The sequence below is a fragment of the Nansenia antarctica genome (assembly GCF_963989245.1).
Source record: "Nansenia antarctica genome assembly, chromosome: 3".
NCBI classification, from domain to species: domain Eukaryota; kingdom Metazoa; phylum Chordata; class Actinopteri; order Argentiniformes; family Microstomatidae; genus Nansenia; species Nansenia antarctica.
Genome location: NC_137688.1, coordinates 43,446,946 through 43,471,947, shown reverse-complemented (window position 1 = coordinate 43,471,947; position 25,002 = coordinate 43,446,946). Strand labels below are relative to the sequence as shown.

General features: G+C 42.0%; 3 protein-coding genes across 3 annotated transcripts in view; 1 reads left to right on the top strand and 2 right to left on the bottom strand.

Annotated features, from left to right (window-relative positions):
• Positions 1 to 999: 999 nt before the first annotated feature.
• Positions 1,000 to 1,941, bottom strand: LOC308154114 (class A basic helix-loop-helix protein 9; the record flags this gene model as incomplete). The annotated part of the gene is made up of 1 exon (XM_080527292.1): positions 1,000 to 1,941. One exon carries the CDS (start codon positions 1,939 to 1,941, stop codon positions 1,000 to 1,002), a length of 942 nt encoding a protein of 313 aa, XP_080383418.1.
• A 10,812-nt stretch (positions 1,942 to 12,753) lies between these two features.
• nufip2 (nuclear FMR1 interacting protein 2) lies at positions 12,754 to 15,467 on the bottom strand (the record flags this gene model as incomplete). Its single annotated transcript, XM_080527291.1, has 3 exons — positions 13,944 to 15,467; positions 13,446 to 13,478; positions 12,754 to 12,809 (listed from the first exon to the last, which is right to left on the bottom strand). The coding sequence occupies exons 1-3, from the start codon at positions 15,361 to 15,363 to the stop codon at positions 12,754 to 12,756; spliced, it is 1,509 nt and encodes a 502-aa protein (XP_080383417.1). The 5' UTR covers positions 15,364 to 15,467.
• Positions 15,468 to 21,899: 6,432 nt separating this feature from the next.
• Positions 21,900 to 25,002, top strand: part of nlk2 (nemo-like kinase, type 2) — a 55,882-nt gene continuing 52,779 nt past the window's right edge. The window contains exon 1 of the mRNA XM_080525261.1: positions 21,900 to 23,455. Within this exon, the coding sequence (XP_080381387.1) occupies positions 23,004 to 23,455 (452 nt within the window). The 5' untranslated portion in view covers positions 21,900 to 23,003. The remainder of the gene's footprint in view (positions 23,456 to 25,002) is intronic.

Below are 25,002 nucleotides of genomic sequence, written 5' to 3'. Positions count from 1 at the left end.
GCACTTAGGGGGCACACAGGCAACCAGATGAGACATTAAGCAAGGCCCTAGCTGTTCCAACAGCCAGCCATTTTCTCTGATCTCATAGCCTGCATGACCCCTAATTTAACTAAATATTCTCACGTAATATTTCAGTAGCTTTATCCCTGTGGCCTGCGGTTCTCAAAATGCACTGCACATACCTCTGCCTCTAAATTGGCAACGTAAACAATTGCAATTTTTGCAAGTTACCTGATTTTGGATCTAGTACTATAAAGGTCATAGCTTTTTTGTCCTTTAAAGTAATTTGTTCACAATGTTTTTATGATCATGTTTATTACATTAAAACGTTCATATGTCCAAACATTGCATGATAACAATTATCTGACACTCTTGATACTATTTGCTAAAAGTTGCTTTATCTGGGGTTTAGGGTAAAGGCATTGCATTGGATAATCATTGAAAAAACTGTAATCTTGCTTATGTAAACAAATCTTACAAACAGTTATGTTGTCCTCTCTCTGCCTTCAGACTGACAATGTACAGCTCAGTCTATTTCATATTTCACACATACTGCCTAACAAACACGTTAAAATGTTAAAACACATTTGAATTGCTTTATTGCAGTTAGAAATACATATATCACATACTATGTGTGCTATAAAATGTCATTTATTTCAACACTTTTATCAAGACTTATATCTATTTTAACAACTGATGTACATGACTAGGAAATAAACCTTTAAAGGCAAATACCCTAGGTCATCATTGTAGACATACATAGTCATATACATAGTCACAGACATAGACACAGTCTTGTGTCATAGACATAGTCATAGACATAGTCGCATCCATGTATTTGGACGTACAGTACATGCCATACTATTATCCACATCTTCTCTCTGTTTGTCATTTACAATTCAGCAGTGAATACTATTGCTTCTGTTCAGAATATGAGCTATGGGGTGGGTGGTGCACTTACGTAGTATATTTTTCCCCACTATGGTGTCCCTTAACCCTTCAGTGCGTGGTAAGGAACTGCTGGTACCCAGTAGAGCCTGACAGGTAACTCAGCTGCCAAGCCAAGGGCACACCAGAAGGGGAGTCAGAAACGTCTGTGTGGCTCTGGGGACAGGTTGCCCTCACTTCAACGGGGTACCCTGACCCCCTGCTCCACTCACTGCCATAATAAGGGGGGCTGCCCAGTTCCTCTCGGTGGTGGTTGTAATGTCCATGTCCATGCGGGATGTAAAGCTGGGTTTCAGGAGGCGAATATAGGGTGTAAGTTGGGGAGGACGGGCGGGAGAGGCTAGAGTGTCCCGGGGTGTCTCTGTAGAGCTCTGAAGGAGACTTGTGGGCACTGTGAGGTTCCTGCTGCTGCTGCTGCTGCTTCTGTTGGTGCTGCTGTTGTTGGTGCTGGTTCTGTTGGTGCTGCTGTGGCCTACACACACTGTAGGTCTCCTGGTAGGTCTCTGCCAAGGAATGGAACCCCCTGTCCTTCCCTAGGTCTGATCTGGGCTCCTCTGCTCTCCTCCCCCCATTACACTTCACATGGGTGCAGGGAGGCTGGTCTGGTGGGGCTGGCACCGGGTGGGTGCGCAGGAACACAGACAGCGAGGAGATGCGGTTAATGGCACGCTTGAGGGTGGTGATTTTAGACAGCCGCTTACCACCGAGGTCGTGCTTGAGGGAAGTGCGCAGGGCGTTGAAGGCCTGGTTGTAGTCCAGGATCCGCTTGCGCTCCCGCACATTGGCGGCTTTCCGTCGGGCTTTGGAACGCACAGGTCGACCGTGCCTCTTATTGGCCGTGACCTCATCAGGGCCAGCGGCGGCCACACCCTGGCTCTCCGGGGAAGACTTCTTGGCCCCAGCCTCACTGCTGCTGCCACTATCCTCGTTGGGATCAAGTGGACCGTCTTCAAGCTCCTCCTCAGAGAACTCTGACTCTGTCAGACTGGCCATGCTACTCATGGCTGATGCCACTAACCCCCCCTCCTGCGTTTGTTGAGAAGTTCCTCTATCTTAAGACAACACAGAGGTTTACCTCTGGAGCTGAAGTGCAGAGGATAAGAGGTGTCTCTGGGGGGCTGTTAGTTCCAAGCTCCTAGTCCATCCTGTGTGGCTGTGGTGCCTTCACCCATATCGCAAGCTCAAATCCTCTTCCAGTCTACTCAGCTCCTCTCACTGACTCAGTTTATACCTCTGGTTGGGTCAGACAGGTGAGAGGCACTTTTAAAGACACCTCTGTTTTACGTGTCATGTAGTAGGCTGGCCTAAAAGCAAAGGTATATTCTGTTTTTACGAGAGCCCTCCAGGCAACCGGGGGCAGAGGCTAGGATCCATCAACTGCTCAGACTCAGACACACCCTCTTCCAGTCATGCAGGATCTCCACTGCCATGCATTATTATTAAAAGTGTCACAAGGGAACTTGCATGTGTGATGATGTACTAAGTGGTGCTGCTGATGTCTACTTTGTCAAAGCTTTGAAAACATGGTATTAAGGTGCAGGGAAGGCATTTGTGAAATGTCTTTCACGTTCTACAATGAATGTCTTCTTGACAGCAAGAAATGCTGTCTTAAAAATAACGAGATACACAACAACAGGCATTTTCTTTCTGAGTACTGAGAACATTTAACAGTGGCTGTTAAGATTCACTTGTATAATACATGTTATAAAATGCTGTTAGGATGAGATTACATGATCTCATTACATTACAATGATAAAAACACACACATAAACACACTCACACATACACCCAGACACACACACACACACATCCACACTCACACTCACATTCCCTGCTGTTAGGATGAGATAACATGATTTAATTACATTACAATTATAAAAACACACACATAAATACACTCACACACTCACACATACACACTTTTTTAACTGAAAAGTATAACAAATTGTGGCTCTCCTCCTGACAAATAGATCAGGGTTCACCCTTTTCGATACATTTATAAATTCCGCTTAACACTTATAGCTGAGGAAAAGAAGAGTTCTCCCTCTTTCAATGTAGACACTTCGGGTGTCTAGAACAAAATAACTATTAATTATTCTAACAAATCAGATATCTTCATGGCAACAATTAGCCACATTCTATTGGCTGATTCCTACTCTGGTGGAGCTTGAGTTAGGGATAGTGTAATTTAGGTGTCTGCTGTGGGCCTGTACCATAAATCTTGCCTGAGTGGCCTTCAGGACATGAACAGACAAGGGCCACGACTTCAAAGCAGAGGAAAAGGGAGCACATTTTTTTACAATTATCACCTGTGATCACTGTTGGCTCAAGTGCTTGGCCCTCGTATGCTACGTTGTTCTTTCCTCCGCCGCCTACCTACCCCCCCCCCCCCCCCCTTACACACACATACACACACACACTACCCTGCCCATGTGTGAGATGAGAGAGTGAGCAGAACCATTTTGTCCAAATGACTGGATTCAAATACAGTCCAAATAAAAAAACTTGAATGCTTTGATTCAGTAGAAGCAGAAACTATCCCAAGGTATCACTTTTCTCTTCAAGATCTATTTTCTTAGAAATTCTTGTGTTGACAGTTTAGTTTAGTTTTTGTCAAACTTATTTTTGTTTTGCTCAGTTTATTATTCACATATGGCAGTGTATCGGTTTGAATTTAAAAGAGCATGATGACAATATGAGTCCATACATATTATCTATATCCATATTTTCAATAGCAATGTTTTATTTATCGAATGTTGTATATAGCAAACATATTCCTTTTTCCTTTTCTTTTACAAAGAGGTCACAAAACAGACCTCAAGCATTTCACATGCCTCCAGCATGAAACATACCCATTATAAGCCATTGTTTTTAGGGATCAAACGCATGAGCAAGTGATATATTTCCCTTAAAAGAACATTGACCTTCTTCAACTTCTAAGGCACTGTCATTACATTGTGGATGACTGCTTTCAAAAACTTTTCAAAACAAAATTTACAACGGCACTTCTTCTTTTAAGGCGCTGTACCCTCACCAGTTGGACTGAACTGCCTTACACTGCTGATCATATCAGCCCAACGGCCAACTGGGGCAATAACACTTACACGCTCATTGAAGGGGTCATTGAAAGCCTTGTTTCCTTCCTGCCTGGGTTTTTATAGCATGCTGCTAAAAAGACAATTAGGAGGTGCTTGTTTTGAGCTATCCCATCAGAGTGCTGAATTAGCTTAAGTGGTACTGTATGTATGCACACTCATTATGCATTAGCATTTACATCATAAGAGCATGAGGATAAGCCATCTGACACTGGTGCTCTAATGTCAGAGCCACACGGTTATTTTAACAGTAATTGAAAACTCAACTTTTATGCATGTTGCATAAGTCAGAATCCAACTGAAATGACTCATGTCATTCAATTCAATACATCTTTATTGTCCCCAAAAGGCAAAAAAATAATAATCTGTCAACAGGACAGCCAAGATCAGACACTGCGCCAAACTCACTCTCTGAGCTGACCAGAAATCCAAAATACCTTACATAAGCCATTGATACTTATAAATCTGATCCTTAACTATGAATACAATATTTAGATAATGAAGAGTTTGCAGAGGTGTGTGTAAAGTTGTCACTTGTGTGATTGATTGTGTTTTGCCTCTCCTAGTAGCCATTCTAATTGTTTCCTTTTGTATCTAGGCTTTGGCAGCCACCAGCAATGTCAATTAGTGCATCTTGCATGTGGAGAAATGTCTGTGTGTCCATAATCAATACAATTATCAGACTTTATACTGATAGTGTTTGCTCACATTATGCTCACTATCTTTTCTTTCTGTAGCTATAGTATGCTATTGTGATTATCATTGTTTAAAGTAATGCAAAAGGACATATCCATATTCTGGTTGACAATGAAGTTGTATTTTCAGCTCTTAAAAATGTGTCATGGGAAGGTGTTGTTCATTGCACTGACATAAACTTGTGGTGAGGACAAGGTGTTTTCCCCATTGCAACACCGTAATAAAAACCCAATATGTGTCTGATGATGTACTGTAAACAAAACATGTTTTGTTTAGGTAAGAATTACAATATCACCCTTCCTTTTCTTGTTCTGCAATTAGAGTGTAATGTGTAGGTTGCTTAATCACAGGTCCCTGCATTCTGTCATGGTGTTCATTCACTCTATAATTTTACATTATTTGTAAAACCCATAGCCTTTGCATGCTAATTATAGGTTGGGTTTTGAAAAAGGTGGGAAGGTCACAGTGCTAGGAGCTTCAAGTCAGGGTTTTCCCTGATAAACATATACTGTAAAAGGGTTTAGCCTTCGCTTGAGTCTGCATGGAGTGTCAGCTGGGCAGGGTTTGCCTTTTTAGAACTATTCTATTGGTTCCATTCTGCCAGGCAGAATAAACCACAAGTTGTTGTAACTGACCTGATGACACTGAAGTCCACTATCATTATTGATGAATTATTACTCAGCTTTCTCCACTCATTCCTCTGTGCATGGAGTTATCATTTGCTCTGCCTGCTTAGATTTATTTAGCAACTGAATACATTTTGGGCTCCAAGTCTACTCCAGAGTGTGGTGTGTAATGTCACCAGTAGTGCACAAACAGGCTTACTCAGAGGCTTGTGATCTATAAACCAAGCATGACAGATTTATAGCCTCAACACAAAAAGTAGCTCTGACTGTATAGTTTGGAGCATCCGCTGCCCTGCGTTTTTTTCACATGACAAAACACCAGTAATTATCAGTCGCCGTGAATAAATCAAGCACACCCCATTGACATAAGCATTTTTCTTCTTTTTTTTCTAAAGCAGGTGCAACCAACTCAACTCATCTCCTCTGAGATTTGTACTGTAAATCTCCTGTCGGTCTCCTGATAATGAGCAGTTGTTTGCTGGCAACTATTAGAGTTGGAAATATTTTTATATTTTATGGATGCATATTTCTACAGGTGTAATTAGAGAGCAGGGATACTTCGGGTCCAGTTTGGTGTCCAGTTTTCTGACAGCATCACTGCAGCGTAGAGGATGAGGACATTTCACCCTCCTTTGACTGATTTGGGGAAATGTTACTTATCTTACATATCAAGATAAACATATCTTCAGCTTCACGAATTACGGATTGTGGCTTTAACTTCCAACAACAGTAGATCCATGTTTAGGGGTTTATTCAGATGACGCTTTCATGTCTCTAAACATGTTTCATAACCCAATGTTAATTCAAGTGTGAAACCAAACCAATGAAAACATTTGTTAACCCCTTTCACTGTGTGCTTGTCTTTGACAATATTGTAATATATGTGAAGGGGGATCTAATTTCACAATTTGTTATTCCACGAGCTTGACTTAAGACCCTGCTAAATAGGGGGAATCCAAATGGGTGTGATGGTAATAAAGATATCAGCCAGGTAGTCTGGGACCCCCCTCTCCCCTCCTCCTGGCCCTCCGGCCCTGCATCTCAAAACCTGTGACGGACCATGTCAGCACATGCTCGCACCCGGCCCTCTACTGTGCTACATTGGCAGATCAGCTTGTCCTCTGTTTATGGACAGGATCTCCATTCTGTGGGAAGAGGAGGATCCCCACCTACCTCCGTCCTGCCCCGCCCTCTCTCTCTGACTCATCCACCAGGGGCTGTCTGCTCCCAGAGCCCCTACCTGTGGAAAGAGAGAGTTGCTGTTTTCACCTTTGTAACCTAATGTGCTGGGTTTGCCTCCTGACGATTGCTATCCTGTTCTTAGTAGGCCAATTGCCTTTAGCTATTTAAAACACCACTCAACACTGCATTTCTGTGCTTAGACGAGAGTAAAGTTGAGTCATGCAATCAAATGGCTTGAAATGCTGTTTAATACTAGGAAAAGTCAGCATGTCTCTGTAAAGAATGTTACGCCCACCCCTTATTAAATACAGAATGCATTTGTAATTGTGTGTGTGTGTGTGTGTGTATGTGTGTCAGAGAGAATATTCATCATCACATTCATTAAAGTTCTAATTGCTCCAATCATTTATTCTGAAAGAAATTATAGTACACTATCATGCCCAGTACACTAGTGTCATCCTTTCCTTGTCTCTTTTTCATGTACACTGAACTTTGTTAGCACTGTTAATTTTCCTAGCACCGTTAATACCTATGTATTCCAGTTTCAATCTGTAAAACTGGCATGTGGATATTAATATATATTAATATTAGATATATTTTGATGGTCCCATCAAAAATGTTGCCTATTATCTTCTAAGTAGGATGACACACACAATAACCATATCAGACTTGGCTGTGCATGTAAAAATGTGACTGTAAAATGTGAGTTGTATTGTTATCTTGATGTTTGATCAGTTTCCATGGTGAGAACCTGCCACAAACTTTCCCAGCTAAGTGCCAAGAAAAGAAAGACATTCTTTCCAAGAATGCCAAATACAAATCGTGAAGTTCAATTATTAGAATAAGACTGTCTTTATTTCAAACGATACAAATGAAAATGTATTATTGGGTAAAGGGTAAAGAATTAAGAAATGATGTACCTACAGTGTGCTGTTCTAGAGACATACCTCTTACGCCTAATTGTCAATGAGACATCGATGCATTCCAGCAGTGAAATATGAGTTGCTAATAACACAAACGGTTATCTGTCATCCCTGCAAACCCAGCGTTGAACAAAAAATGTATGGTTAGAAATAGACACATCAAGAATGGAAGATACAAGCGTTTGAGTTTTGAACCAAAAAACCTAAGTGTTGAAGAAAGACTTCTCCACCTTTAACATAACAAGAGAAGTGCAATACTTTGAACTACATTCCAGAATGCCACACACTGTAATTACACAGTAGTCATTACAGCCCAAAACACTCACACTGTGGTCAAGGTTAGGATGCCACAGGCTCTTTCCCACACAAAAACATGGGAAAAACTTCTCAAGATGACAAGTAAGGGGTCAAGTAGAAAATCGTACACTCCACAGAATGGACATGTTGAATCTTGACTGACCTCCAGTGGTGAATGTGGAGGATGGCACGGAATTTTGCTCACATCTTGGCCCCTTCCCCCCTAGACGTCGACATCAATGACAGAGCCCCAGTTGTGTTATAGTACCTTGTTTTTTAATTGAGGCTTTGGCATCAGACACTATTTCACTTCCTGGAAATAATGTATGTTGAGTATTAAGCAAGGTGTTATTAATAATTTAAACAAGATGTGTATGTTTCACCTCTCTTACAGGAGGCAGAGATAGCCAGACGAAATGGAAGAGAAGATTGAGCATTAACATTTTTCCGGGGCACATCTGTGTCTTTGGGGGATTTGTCTGTTCTCTCGTACTCTTGATTCTAGGGGTAAAAGAAACCCCAACTCTTTAGGTCTGACAACACTTGGTAGATCTTGCAGGACTTTTGCTCCCAATGGTTATGATAAGTTAGGTCTTCCTTGAGAATCAGTGGCTATATATACATAATATTTATATAACAAGTATTTGATACACTGCTGATTTTGCAGGTTTTCCCATTTAGAAAGAATGTAGAGGTCTGTAATTTTTATCATAGGTACACTTCAACTGTGAGAGACGGAATCTAAAACAAAAATCCAGAAAATCACATTGTATGACTTTTAAATAATTAATTTGCATTTTATTGTATGAAATAAGTATTTGATCACCTACCAACCAGTAATAATTCCGGCTCTCACAGACCTGTTAGTTTTTCTTTAAGAAGCCCTCCTATTCTCCACTCATTACCTGTATTAACTGCACCTGTTTGAACTCGTTACCTTTATAAAAGACACCTCTCCACACACTCAATCAATCAGACCCCAACCTCTCCACAATGGGCAAGACCAAAGAGCTTTCTAAGGACATCAGGGACAAAATTGTAGACCTGCACAAGGCTGGGATGGGCTACAGGACAATAGGGAAGCAGCTTGGTGAGAAGGCAACAACTGTTGGCGCAATTATTAGAAAATGGAAGAAATTTAAGGTGACGGTCAATCTCCCTCGGTCTGGGGCTCCATGCAAGATCTCACCTCGTGGGGCATCAATGATCATAAGAAAGGTGAGGGATCAGCCCAGAACTACACGGCAGGACCTGGTCAATGACCTGAAGAGAGCTGGGACCACAGTCTCAAAGAAAACTATCAGTAACACACTACGCCGTCAGGGATTAAAATCCTGTAGCGCACGCAAGGTCCCCCTGCTCAAGCCAGCGCATGTCCAGGCCCGTCTGAGGTTTGCCAATGATCATCTGGATTCTGGATGATCCAGAGGAGGAATGGGAGAAGGTCATGTGGTCTGATGAGACCAAAATAGAGCTTTTTGGCATAAACTCCACTCGCCGTGTTTGGAGGAAGAAGAAGAATGAGTACAACCCCAAGAACACCATCCCAACCGTGAAGCATGGAGGTGGAAACATCATTCTTTGGGGATGCTTTTCTGCAAAGGGGACAGGACGAATGCACCGTATTGAGGGGAGGATGGATGGGGCCAAGTATCGCGAGATCTTGGCCAATAACCTCCTTCCCAGTAAGAGCATTGAAGATGGGTCGTGGCTGGGTCTTCCAGCATGACAACGACCCGAAACACACAGCCAGGGCAACTAAGGAGTGGCTCCGTAAGAAGCATCTCAAGGTCCTGGAGTGGCCTAGCCAGTCTCCAGACCTGAACCCAATAGAAAATCTTTGGAGGGAGCTGAAAGTCTGTGTTGCCCAGCGACAGCCCCGAAACCTGAAGGATCTGGAGAAGATCTGTATGGAGGAGTGGGCCCAAATCCCTGCTGCAGTGTGTGCAAACCTGGTCAAGAACTACAGGAAACGTCTGATCTCTGTAATTGCAAAAAAACAAAGGTTTCTTTACCAAATATTAAGTTCTGTTTTTCTGATGTATCAAATACTTATTTCATGCAATAAAATATAAATTAATTACTTTAAAATCATATAATTTGATTTTCTGGATTTTTTTTTTAGATTCTGTCTCACAGTTGAAGTGTACCTATGATAAAAAATTACAGACCTCTACATTCTTTCTAAGTGGGAAAACGTGCAAAATCAGCAGTGTATCAAATACTTGTTCTCCCCACTGTACCGGTATATATAATATTTAATTTAACTGACCATTGAACAACAGAAAGTAAAAAGCTGACACAAAATATAATTTTAATAGATTTATTTAGCTGTGACAACAAATGTTAAATCCTTACTGCAATTACAGTAGGGAGATGAAAAGTCAACAGATTTAATACACAGCAATAACAGTCAAAACATGGCACAAAGATTCAATTAAATTTAAGAAGATCCAATTCAAATATTATTTTTCAAAAGCACCCTGTATTTAGTGTGGATTCTCGACAGGGAACCTTGCACATCTTTGTGAGCACGCACGCACGCACACACACACACACACACACACACACACACACCCTGGCCACTTTGTCTGCCATAATATAAGTCAGGGCTCCTCAAACAGGCTTAAACGTTTGTCGGCACATACGCATTGATTCTGCAGATCCACAACTGGCCCTCCATCATCTTCACTGTTTGCTTATTCCAAATCACTTTTTGGTACACGGTCTGTGTGGTTTTAGTTTAAAATGCATCTAATAGAGTACGGTTGATTAGAAGAAGTGCTCAATTATTATTTTTAAACCTTAAAGGACTAACCGAGAATCAAGATGCAATAAATTAATTTGTACTGTATTTTCACATGGATAAGTAAATCCTGCCCAACCCTTCCACTGGTGACCAGCTAAAAAAACAAGACCTGTCTGGGGGTTCAAAGAAAAGTTAGGTAGAAACAAATAAACTGATGGCAGCCTGAAAATCCAAAAGATGAAGTCAGATGAATGTGCCGTTTCAAGTAAAAAAAGAAGAAAAAAAGAAGAGTGAAACAGAAATGACCAACAGCATACACAAGTTACACTAAGCTATACATCTTCGACTGACCCATGTGTAACAGAGGTGGTTCGGTGACCACCCTCATGATGAGCAACCTTTCCTGAGACCTGAAGACAAGCATTACTGTACAGCTCCTCAAGCTATTGCCTAGGCTTTGGCTGGGTGAGTTTACGTGTGTCTTCCGTGTGGGAGACTTGTTTGACTCCCGCCCCCACCAGACATGCAGCTAACAAAAATTAAGCACTGTAATGGTAGATCTGAAAAGCTGCGTCAAGGCTGAGACAGAAAAATAAGCACAATCCACAACAAGTGGAACAGGTCCAGTTCCAATAAATTCAAAAAGCTCCTAATCGTGAACCACCCTCCAGATTTCATTAGAATTTGCCCCAACAATGCCCACTGTGTCTCAGAGAGCAATGGACATTTCTCAGAAACTTCCTGAGAAGGAAGGAATCTTGATTAGTAATATATCTTAAGTGACTAATGAGCAATAAGCTCATGTCTGTATATTCTTGCTATGTTGGCACCATCTAGGCCTTTACTTTTAGGCTGAGTTTTTCCATTCACTGCCCTGTAAGAAACATGAATAAACACAGAAGCAAGAAAGCATGACAGGCTTTTTGTCTCTCCTAAAACAAGAGTATTGCTCATATTGCAGCTATGTTAGAACTTTAACGTCACAATATAACGAAACTGATCATACCGGTAGGGAGATTAGGCTGTAGAAGAAAACACTATTTTAAAACATACCATGTCACATAGTGGTTCACATTGACCTTAATTTGATGTCCTGATATAAATAAAAGACGAACCAATGCAACATGATTTCCCATGTTTAGTTTGGCAACGTAGGTCATTAACACGCCCCAAACAATTAACACGGACAGACAAAAGAGAACAATCTGAACCCTCTGAAACGATATTCAGAAAAATACTGCCCCATACATAGGGCTGGTTTTTGGAGACACAGATGCGCACTCCTAGAACAAATAAAGAAGCTGCATTAATGTGTTGAGATGGTAAGAAGATACAACATGAAAAGCAATTCCTTGGGTTAGATGGCAGTGCATTACACTAATCATTAAAAGACAATGAGGAAAAAACATGAGGAAAAAACATGAGAAAAAAATGGTTACATTATATCTCTGTCCTGTGTTAGTTACCACCATCACACAGTCATCTAGTCTCTAATGCGGAAGACAGAAACCCCTCCCCAAACAAACAAGTCGCTTTCTGACATAACCTTAAGACTAATACGAAATTCTGAACAAAACAGGCCTTAAATGGGAAGGATATATATAGTCACGATTTTAACTATGAACACAAAAACACCATCCCACTGTCCACCCAATGACCCTGGGACTTCTTAACTTCATTGCCAAATTTGATAGAGGGGGAGCGGAGCTAAATAACAAAATATTGACCACTCCATAATCCAAAATATAGTTAAGACATTTGACTTTAGCAGAGGCTCTTGACATGGCTCTTGCTTCAACCCATGATATTGCAGCCACAATTTTTCAAAACTAGAAGGCAATCATTCTAAAACGTTCAAGTCTTTTCCATTTGTTTCGGTACAAATACAAATTGAGCATGTGTGTCTTTACAGATGTAATGTGAACATTTTAATTAATGAAGAAACCAATGGAATAGGAATCTTCTTTCCTGAAATGCTAGGGAGGGGAGGTCAGTATGCCAGTCGCCGCTATCTTGTGATTTCAATGATGGCGTGAGCTTAAATTCAGAGGGCTGAGTGCACCAAAAGTCACTCGGGCCCTGTTCAGAAACAACCCCGACCCCTTTACCCTCTTCACTTGAGCTGATCTGAGAGGATAGGTAAGAGCATGATGGGAATGGAGTAGCTTTGTCTTGCCCTGATAGGTGAAGCCAATCAAATCATTTCACATCAACACAAGTGTCTAGGGAATTAGGGGCTAGTGGTTGTTTATGGACAAGAAGTTGATGTCCTCACACACCCTGAAGCCTGTCTCTGAGAAAGAGGAGGACGAGGGAATTTTGAGGTTTCCCGTTCTGACACTTTCCTGTCAAAACAGCTTGTTGCCCCACTGTTCAACCATCTAATATCTCAACAGCATCGCTGTTCTCTTGGAGAGGATAAGTGTCTGTAGTACCACCGTCTCCCCTCTAGAGCACTAGCTGAGATCAGAAGAGTCCTGAACAGGTTTTTGAAAGAGCAGAGGTGTCCCAAGAGGCGCTGTTTGAGGCTGTAGCCAGAAGAGGGCGTTGCATTCCAACATGTCTTCACTGAAAAGGCCGATCCTTGGTCTCACCGTAGAGGACTACTTGTTTTGGATCTAGAGAAGAGGCAAATTGCTTAGCTTAGACAATGAAAGTATTTAAAAAGAGACACTCCAGCAAATTCAGAATCAATATTGCTATCTGCACACTATTGTTGGAAAAAACATAACTGGTGCTTTCTTTTGCCATTTTTGGCCTTTGGAAAGTAAAGATCACCTACTAAGCCAGTCAGGATCTGACACAATCGCATTTTGCCCTCACTGCTAATTAATATTGGATAAATGGCTTACTGTAAACATCTCTTCTCTATATCTTTACATACTGATAATGTCCACAATCATATGGCAGGAATCAAAAGTTTGCTTACCTTGTTTTTGTAAATTCTGAATATATTCAACCTCTGTAAAAAGTTAAACAAATATGTCTTCAGTAATGTATGACAGATTAATACACTAATAGTTACATACATGATGTCTTTTCTGTTCTTTGGACCAGCCATAGGTAAACATTTCAGTAGCGCTTTATTTTACAGTACTGCATTTAATTTACTCAGTATTAACTAAGAAACTAGGTTATGGTACTAAATGGTACATAGCAGAGCTTGTGCCAATTCTTCTCAACCAAACTGAAGTATAATTAATATGCAAGTATCTGGTAATAAAATGTTTACCCCAGGAAGTACTTTCTAGGTACATAGTGGGTTGTAAAATAAAGTGTTACCAACAAAACCCCTCTTTTGGAAAAGTAGGATGTTTTAGTGTCGGGTACTAAACACATGAGATGGGTGAGATTGTGTGCAGTGGTGACATGACATCAACATTTAAATATTCTCATGTTCAGACTCAAATACTGGAGCATAAGTTACCTTTAGTGTGATAAATAACAGCAGCTTTTAGGTCAAACGATCCCCAACTAGATCTTGGCAGCTCAGCACCAGGGTCCTTTGAGGAGGAAGAAGAGAACACTATTGCAGCTCTACTCTCAGTCTCACCCTCCTGCGCTCCTGAGGCAGCGGGGAGACACCTGCCAGGAGTTCTGAGGCTAGTCCGTTTGTCCTGCTCATAAGCCTTTGGAACAGGGCGGTTCTCTAAAGCGGCTGGAATGCCCCCCTGAAAAGTCACCTCCACAACTGGGCCATTCCCAGCTGGCTGGCCCACCGCCACCGCCACCCCAGCCCCTGAGCTGGGCTCGTTGATGAACGACAGCCCCCACTGGTTCTGGAAAATGTCCACCAGGGATTTTGAATTTGTCATAGCAGCAGGTGAGTCCACTTGGCGGCAGACGCTAGGGAACATGTGGTGGGGTTGCATATTTGAAGAAGGGATAAGGGGGTAGAGAAAGAAACTGGACTTCTGCTCTCCCGCCATCACGGCGGTGGTGCCAAATGCGATGGTGGTGCCATTGCTGGATGAGGGTCCTTCATTCTCAGCCATGCGGGATGGAGAGACAGGCGAGGGGGCAGTGTAAGCAGCAGCAGTCGTAAAAAGGGGTGCAGGTAGGGGGCAGTTGTACCCCTCTCCAGATAGGGGGTCATTGGTGAAGCTAGGGGAGTTAATAGTCTTCACAGCAGACATGGGGACTTGGGAGAGTCTTGTGGAAACCTGGGTTTGCGGTGGAGGCATCTCTACGGCAGCTTTGTTGAGATTCTCTTTGACTTTACTTGCATAACTGATCCTGGGCACTGTCTTGGCGCTGCTATTGTCCACAGGAAACACAGCAGGTGGTTTGAACAGGGTCCATGAATCCTCTCTTGTGGCGACAGCAGAGGTTAGCTTTGTTTTTCCAGGTCTGTCTTCAGGCTTTTTGACAGAGTCTGCTGCAGCCGTGCTGTCTGTGTTCTTAATCTGCGGTTCATCCACAGGTGTGACATCTGTGATGGAGGTGGAAGATTCCCTGACCTCAGAGCCAATGGTGAGAGCCTCTGCTTTAGCTAATGCCCCACTGCAGTTCAACTGGGAGCCTGTTGGTTTCTCAGCAGGCTCAGAGGTGTGACGATCTGTCTCACGTTTGCTGGGGACCATAGGCATAGCAGCCGGGGGCACAGCCCTATCCTGCCCAAAGTTCAGACTCTCCATAGCCTTTGCATTCCGCTGGACCCAGCGCTTCTTGGGAGTAATGTATCGACTCTCAGGACTGCTGCAACCAATGTCCGGGCCGGGCTCACTGGGATAGCCATTTGTAAATTGGCCAGAGTTAAGAGGCACAACGCCATTTGAGAGAGCAACTGACTCCCTCTTGCCCTTAGCTGTTTTCAACTCTGAGAGCTTGTCATTTTTGCAGTTCATTCTGCTCTTAAAATTGCTACTGCCTTTCGTGTGAGTGGTGGAGAGCTTCCCAGGAGGTTTCAGTTTCACGTAAGCCTCTAGAGGGTGTGCACTGTTGCTGGAGGAATGAAGGGAATCCACCAGAACTGGGGCAGAGGGGGTCTCCTCTCTCTGCACTTTGATTCCATTTATTTTTCCCTCACCTGAGGATATTGCAAGATGAACAAAAAAAAGCATATTAGCATTACAATCGTCAAATTCAAACATGCTTGATTCATATCAAGTTATATAACAGTTACATATTATTTACTATTTGATTTTATGCTGTTAAAAGCAAAAGTGAAAGCATTATGTTCCTCAGTTAATTCAGCATCCCATGTATGTATGCAGTGTTTTTTTGCATTTTCACATGAATAAACTTGAGTCGGTTCTGAGGCAATAAGAATAAAAGACAGAATAAAATCGGTCAGTCAAAGGTATGCCTCCTAACGTCCTCTGAATGGTATACAAACATACTTTAGTTCCACTGCTCAGTTTAGCTCCTACTGTGGCGGTAGAAAGGTGGCAGAACGCTAGCTGGATAAAGTTTACCACATTGTGGCATGTAAATTAGCTATTAAGTCACCACACAAATAAATGCAACCCATAATGATTGGGGATGATCAAATGTCTTCTCAAATAGGACCACTTTCTATTTGAGAGACGTGGGGTAAGAGATGCACACGTGGAAGCTTGCAGACGCACGCATTAGGTGTGGATGAAATTATTTAATAGAATTGTATTAGAGGAGCATTAAAGAATTTTGCAAAGCTCAGGTGAAGTTGGCAGACAAGCGGACGGTGTTGTTCCCGTATTAACCCTAGACCCCATAGCTGCCTTTCTATAGAGCGCGGCTGTGGAAGGCCTTGATTTTCTAGTCATATTAAATGTATCAAACATTTTTTAAATATAATTTGTTAGCTAAGAATAGTGCATTGTACATGTAAAACAGGAACTGGAAAATGTTGTCATTAAACAGTTTGTTGTTTAACACCGTCATGAAAATGTCTGCTCAGAAGCGTCCTTGTCTGTTTAGTTTGGAGGAGGCAACCCAACTGTGCAAAATGGGAGTGAGACTGGTTCTGGAATTGAATTTTAATTAATTAATCAAATCGATTTATGGCCCAGCACTACCCTCTGGGTTGCCATCCCTGATCACAGCTGAGGGATCGCGGTTTTGGGGGGCAGAAATCACCAAGCACCTAGGGGGGGCTCGCATATTTGGATGGACGACTTAAAAATGTGAATAAAGTGTATGAAATAACAAGTATCATATAAAAGAGGAGATTGTGATCGTTCAAACTAATGGTTAGCGGCGGGACTAGATAGAATAAGATCCAGGTCGATAAACATAGATATACACGTTTCTATCTATGGACGATAAACATCGATATACACGTTTCTATCTATGGACGAGAAACACTCCGGACGGAGAAATGCACGCCTTCCTAATCCTTTCTGTACCATACTTTCACTTCCAATCCATTGCTTTTGTTCCTAACTGTTTCGGTAGAAAGGTGGCAGCAAACTAGCTGGTTACAGGTTGTGGCATTGTACATTCGCAAAGAAGTCAGGACCGCAAACCCATGCTGATCGGGAATGAACACATCTCTTCTAAGGGCCCGTTCAATCGAAAGCCTTTTTGAACATGCTAACTTGCGCCACCAAACTTGCTGCGCGCTACGAGTAGTGGAACAGAAACGCCCACGAGTGATCTGCCCTGCCAACATCAACGGGACCAACATCGCTGTATGTGCGCCACTCGCCTTTCCAATAGACCAAAGCGTTAGTTCAAATAAAATGCATCCCCCGCTCCATGCCACAAGAACTCTCATATACAGCCAACTAGGTGTTATTAAACCCAGTGTCTGTGGTCTGCCCCTCTAACGTGACTGTGCCAACTGACACGAGAGCAACAGGCCCACAGAGCCCCGTAGAGAAGCCTGCTACTAGCTACTAGCTGTCAGGCGACTTGGACTGCGAGGAAGCCACCTGGCTAACTACCTAGCAGCTAGCTGGCCAACATTGTAAACCTACTCAACAAAGTAGCTAAGAGAATAAGATAGATAGCTAACGTTACAAATCCATATAGATTTGCTTTCCTTTAACACGGCGGAGCAGATATACACAACGTAAGCTAGACTAGCTCCTCTGTGCTAACGGTGAACATTCCAGCAAAGCCTTCATGTTCGCTAGCTGCCGAGCTAACCTTACACAACGAGTGGCTGAGCCCAGGCTAGCTAGCTTATGTTGGAGTTCAACTCAATTGAGCCATTTTAGCTGTATTACTTAACTCATAACGAAGCCGAATGTTATATGACTCTTTGGTGAAGATACTCGGACTTACGCTGCCAATGGTCAGAGCACAAGGTCAACGTCCACTCGCGGGATACTTAGATAGGCAGGCGATTTTGACAGCTAACGTGATCTGGCGAGCAGCCTGGAGTGTGAATCGAGACGAGACACTCCCTCAAACTTTCTGTCAAATGGGTCTGGCTGGCCACCTAGCTAGGTTTACGTAAGCTAATTGTTCGCTGGTTTACAACTCCACCAGTATCGTCTCGACAAAAGCAATGTGTGCAAAAACACCCCCACCTGTTTTCTCCGTCTGCGTTTCCTCGTACTGGTGTTGACAGTGGCGTTGATCATTTTCTACCCATGAGTTCGGTGGATGGACTATCCCCGTGCACGTCCATCGGGCCGTGCCTCCAATCCCTCCATTGCAGTGTACTCGGCAGCTTGTCCTAGAATCCGGGTCATTCAGGGGTCTGTTCAAGAGGTGGAAACGTTGCAGAACGTTCAGATTTAAATGCGCTGGAAATAAGGCATTATGGGTACTCTATCCTCAGGTCAGGAGTGATCAGCTCTATAAATGACATGTATATCTGAAACGTTTGACCATCCATATATGATATGAATCTACTCCTTTTTCAAAACCAATGGTCCAAATCTCTGCTTACAAAGAGTATTGGAGTGTTCCCTAATAGAGGTCAAGAGATAAAAAGTGGTCATCATGATATCTGTGAGTCGGGGCTTATTACAATAAAACGACTATTTTGGGAGGAGATTATGTACAAGGCCTAGAGCTGCCAGTCAAAGTTAGTCAGGAAGGAAGGCAAAGTTACTTCAGATGACAATTCGAACCAGCTTCGATGTCCAAGGAATTTCGGGAGAAGCTTTATAATTGTTGTTCACTAGATGGCAGCACTTTCAAAGCCAAGTGATGTAATCATTTAGGCAGAAAGTAATTCTGAAAAAGATTATGAATTAATATAATAATACATATAATATTGTCATTTTGCACTACAGATATAAGATTGCTAAATATGTTGCTAAATATTTATTTGATTTATATGAAATACTTTAGATACAATTTAAAGTGAGTTTTTGGTCAGTATTTAATTTGTACACAGATTTAAGTCATGTCAATATTTTCATATGATAACTCTTGGATCGGATTTAGATACAATTTAAATTTAGATTAAATCTACAAAAAAGAAGCCATATATATTTTGATCAGATGTATAAATCATCACACACACACACACACACACACACACACACACACACACACGCACACACACCCACACACACACACACACACACACACACACAAACACACACACACACACACATACACACACAATTGATCATACAGTATAGAAACTGTTGTAGACATATTTGCAAATTATGAACACCTGTCACTGATATTATGCATATTAGTGTGTACATTTGTAAAGGTGCTGTATGTATATTTTTCTTCTTGAAAATGTCACTAAAAGGCCATCAATGGAATCATTACTGATGGCAGACTGACAGTGCATTCACCTGCCAATACCCTGCCTTTCTGCCTGAATCTGCTTTTACAAAATGTTCAGGATGTTTCTGGGCATCTACCAGTGGGTGTGTTACCTGTGTGGCTTATTGGCTACATACTGCCTCTGAGCCACACACATTTCTTAGTGCTGAAAGCTGATCAAAGCAACAGAAGCCTTTGTGTACAAATAAGATGGTAACATGATTTCTGATTATTTTTCCTAGTAAACATCCTGTTTGACATTATAGCCTTGTCTGAGTTTTGTTTTAGGAATGAATGGATTTTTTTAAACTTTGGGTTTAGTGAATGTGATTGTCTCAGACTCCGCTGACTGGATCTTTTCTGTGTTCATGTTTCTACAAACATTTCCAAGCTAAATAACGGCTGCACTTTCAACCAACTGCTGCAATTTTCAGTCGTCCAGTGGTCTAGCACCATGGCCTACAGTGCACACATAAGTCTGTGTCGGCATGGGTTCGAATCTGGCCCATGCCCCGCTGACATACCCTCCCCTCCTGTCTTTCTCCACTATCTCTATCCAACAAAAATACAATAAATACAAGAGTGGGACTGCCAAAACAAACAAAATAATAAGCTTAAATTAGTAAGTGTGGGACAATGAACTGTTTTATGTTGTTTTTGGTGGAACATGCCTGTGTCAATACAAAATGGCTGTGGGTGATTTTGTTAGACACATGGTTTTGTTATATTATTATGCAAAACTGTTAACAACCATATTCTGCAATTCATATGGAAATCCTTTGAAGTTTAATTTTGCAAGGCACTCTCTGCTTCCTTTCACAGGTGTCGCAATAATGTTGCAAGAACTTTGAATGTACCCGCACCCTTAAAACATATAAAAAACATGAATTCACTCTCAAGACTACATTCACACATAATATTATTCACATTAGTATGCACCTTTTAAAGGCTGGTTGCCTTGAACTATGAGCAAATCCTCTTGGTTTAATGATATGAGCTGTAGATAGCCAGTGGTCTCCCGTGGTCTCACTATTTTTTAACCTCAAAAGAATAGCATTCCACTCCACTATAAAACATTCAGTGGCTGATGCTTCTGCCTATCATGCTACCGTACTGTACTCCCCCTGTGGGACAGAGTGCTCTTAAATGCATTAGTGATGGCCCAAGGTACCCCTTCTTCCCTTCTCTTCTGAGAATCTTTAAATGATGAAAAGTGGAGCAGCCCGTTGTGTATGGAGAGTCACACCTCAGCAGAGAGTATCCATACCATGATAGGAATCGATCCATTTTCTCTTTTTCATTAAGACTGATGAAAAACCATGACTGACTTGACTAATAAAAGAAAGGCATATTACAGGAGAGCTTCTTATTTTCCATTATGATAGAAATTGTCATAATAATATTAGTCAGAGTTGCATCTCATTTCCCTTTCCTGTGCAGACTTAAAAGAGCAAGTTACTAAAAACAGACTCAGAAATTATTCCTGCTGCTTTAAATAGACCTGTCTTGCAAAGAGAGAGAGGCAGGTGAAAGTTAAATTGCAGTCCAACTCTTTATCTTTTATGTGTCATTCTCCTTTATTGCACATAACTTAGTTTTTTTTAGCTGTGTAGTTTTATTGAGTTAATAACAATGTCTGGTCTAAATCTCATGCAAATAGCTGCAATATGTTTATTTTTTATTTTTTATTTGTTATAGTTATTTCCCCCATTGTATATACATTCATGAAGAGCTGTTATTTCTAAATGGTCAAATAGATTTAAATGCTTGGATTTAAAGCTGACATTCTGTACACTACTTTTGCCTCATTTGACCAAACTAGCTGGAGTATGGAGCCATGGTTTTAGACTAACCGCTCAAACACATGAGGAAGAGGTGATTGTGATGTATGGCGGGTGACAGTTATGTCTGTGGTCAAATGGGCTCAGGTAGATAATTATGAGATGAAATACATTATAATACAACCATCTATGCGTATGACAAGTCTTACAGTGCATTATGATTGATAACATTATAATGTGTATGCATGTTAACGTTGTGCTTGAGCTAGATAGTTAATGTCAGCATCTACCGAAATTCAATTGATAAACGTTACAATGACCCCCAATCAACCACATGGATTATATCTATTCTGTTATATGTAATATAATTCGTTAGTAGTACTGTCATTTAAATCAAACAGTTTAGTCGATAAGTTAGGAGGCTATGCACATCATCAAATCTATACGTAAGCCTTTATAAATGAATGAGGTTTGGGCGTAACATGTGTACGTGCCCTTTTCATAACCCCATTGCGTTATGAAGCCAAGTAAACAGTTATTGGTTATAATCCATGCCAGTCACTGTAAGTGAAGAGGACATTATTGGTGGGCAAATATTGATTGCGTTCCCCGCCCTCTCTAAATCTCTTCGCGCAACTGTAGCACTCCTTCTCCATTTAGGCTCTTCAGTTCCCCTCTAGTACAGCGCGACCTATATGTCCGTCTCGCCACAATGGCGGTAGTTTCAAGTGTCTGGGCCTTGACGGTGGAGGTAAGTCCCATGCTCCTGTCTAGATTCATCTGATTGGCTTAACAACATCAAAAACCCTAAGACTCGTCCTTTGATTGGTGCAGCGGCTTTCCATCACAAACTGACTGGTCGGGTACCCAAGAAGACTAGGCTGCGCGTGTTTCTTCCCAGGTCCTGGCAGCACCATCTGGCTGGAGGGAGTTGACACTGGCCGCTTGTCTTCTGAATAGACATTTGGATGTTTTTATTTTTTATTTTTTATTTCCCTTTTCTGGATTTATGTATTTGCTGCGTATGGAGAGAGATAACGAAGCACGCTGAGCACACGGGATTCGATGGGGAAAATAAGTTGACAGTGCTCTCGGAAGAATTTGTTTCCCTCGTTCAGGAAAGAAGATAGCTAATTTTATCAAAATGGTTTGGCTTTCTGGGGTCGGGTGTTGCGGGAATTGTGACATCTGAGGGAAGACAGCGGCCCGTAGCCTATTTCTACGGACGCCGTGATCGGCAACATTGTATCACACACCTCTCTCTTTCGCTTGGATGTAGCCGATCCGTTCTTGCAGTCCATCTCTCCATAATATCGGAATTGTGTATGCGGAACATTTGAGGTCTCCCACACTTGAAACGCCGAAAACAAGTGGCTATCAAGCAAGCAGCGGGTGTAGCGTAAAGCCGTGTAACTTCTGCAAACTGTATGCAGCACAGGCGGTGGGAACAACGGCGGTGCTGGACCAGACAATATGGCAAACTTGAGTAAATCTAAAAGATGAATGTACCATTTCCCATGTGATACATATCGGTTTCCCTTTTCATATCAAGAAGGGGAAATTGACCGAGTTCCGTCAGTGGAGAGGGGAACGCCACTTCAAACATGAGGGAGATCTAGGGCCCTGGAGAATTTATTTATTGTGGGGGGTGCGGGTTATTTAATTTAATAATTTTAACAGGTGCACTGCATTAACATAGGCTATTCATTATTGTACCAATATAGTGTCTGCTAACGGTGCATGCGCAAGAAAATTACATGTCAAGAAGTAGGTCAGATCCTTATGATAAGACTTAGCGAGAGTGAGGTTGCTCTCATAGATTTAAAACAGCTGACATGTTTATTTAATTTGTAACCTGTTCAATACTTTTTTATTTTAAGCGTCTGGCCACCACCAAATTACCAGTTAACCCATCTACCCAATAGTCTACCACATAGGCTGGTTACAACGGATATTAATTTACGCCTAAAATAATTAAAGCGGTACATTTTCATCCATATCTCCCTCCCTTTTCTTTCTTTTTGATTGTTGTTATTGAGTGAATGGCTCTGTGCGGAACAACGGCTTCCAATGCCGCAAAAATGATGGCTGCATACAACGGCGGCGCCTCGGCGGTCGCTGCCCATCATCCGCACCATCATCACCAACTACCGCATCTCCCACCTCCCCACCTCCACCACCACCACCACCCGGGCCAGCATCACCTGCAGCACCCCGGCTCGGCCGCCGCTGTCCACCCGGTCCAACAACACGCTTCTACAGCTGCGGCGGCGGTGATGCTGAACCCGAGCCAGCAACAACCCTACTTCCCCTCGCCTGCCCCCGGACAAGCCCCCGGCCCAGCAGCTGCTGCGGCACCTGCCCAAGTTCAAGCTGCCGCCGCCGTCAAAGCTCACCACCACCACCACCATCAACAACACTCACACCACTTACAGCAGCAATTGGACATAGAGCCGGACAGACCCATCGGGTATGGAGCTTTCGGTGTGGTCTGGTAAGTGAATGAACATGTTTTCATTTCCTTTATGATTTGGCGGAGTTTGGTGGCATGACTGTCTGTCTGAGCCATGCGTCCATAACCTTAAATGTAACACCCCGACCGCTTATGGAAAGTAGCCTATCAACAAGGTCTGGTGATCAGTGCAGTGCAGAGATTCCTATCAACACTGTGTTCCCTTGAGGCGGATGGAATCAAAGCTGCATAAAGTCCTCAGAAGTAAGACTGAACTCAGATCCCCTATCTCCTCTATTTCTGAGATCATATTATTCAGTCTTGAATTGAATAAGCTGAGTGCCCGGGTGGTGTTTGGGTTTGTTTGTTATTGGTAAGGGGATTTTTAAGATGTAGTCTAAAATTGGCTAATGTAATCTATGAAATGTAAGACTGTAGTCATTATATGATTAGAAAGTCCTTTTTCTAGTACTAACATAGGGTTTCCAGTGTTGCTCAAGATATGATAGGCCTACAGCCATAACTCTAGTCTGTTTTCATACTTAAGATGAAAGGAAAATATGTTTCCCTACTCCCTGCCCTCAAAATTATTAAATAATGAAATATAGGCCTACCCCATGATTATGATGTTGTAGAACAACTGACTTACCATATAATTACCAAAGCAATAAAGACCTAGTATTTCAGTTTTGTTGTCTTAAGCTACTTTGTAGACACATGTTGTATGTCTTTTATCAATATTTACATTTTTCCAGTGTATTTGAGAGAATATATATTGTTATGACATTTTTAAATGGCTAAGAACTTTCTCTCCTTTTCCCAAACCTGTTAACATGGTTTGCAGAATGTTACATATTGTCTGTTTGTGTGTGTCCAACCTCTGAGAACAAAAGTCCAAAATTACTGGGATTATACCATTGTTACAGAATGGGACAGTGTTAATAGACTAATACTCAGTTGAAGTTTAAAGAAGAATTAGTATATAGGCCTATAGCAGATTTGTCCTAACCATGATAATTCTCTTAGCCTCACTCGAGTCCCCGTTTGAACTCTGGTATTATAGTATGTGGTATTGTATGGAAATATGTGCAGTGGTTAAAATATAACATCCTCTATGGATTATGAATACAAATATGAGTGCTTCTGTACAAGTGACATGGCATTTCCAAAGCCAGAACATTGTGGGGGAGATGTTGAAGATGGGGCACAATCGGAAGACGAATAACGATAGGCGGATAGGCGGATAGGTGGATAGTCCGTCCCCATCCGCTTATAGGAGCTGGAACGCAATAAGGCTCCAGACAGTATGCCAGGCAGAAGCATACACAATTCATTTGTATAATGTATGTGGTGTTGCCCTCCAATGGGTTTAGGGGATTTTCTGCTATATTACTTATACTAATCAGAATCTCTCAGATTAGCAAACGCAAGGGGCTAAATGTTTGCAGATACTGTAGACATGTAGCCTAATTTATAGAGCTGACTTGACTCCCTTGTCTAACCAACAGACACTAATGTCATACACAACATATTTCTATCTGATATTCTGTTTATGTTCCAATCTCCTGAATAGGCCCCTGGGTTGTGTT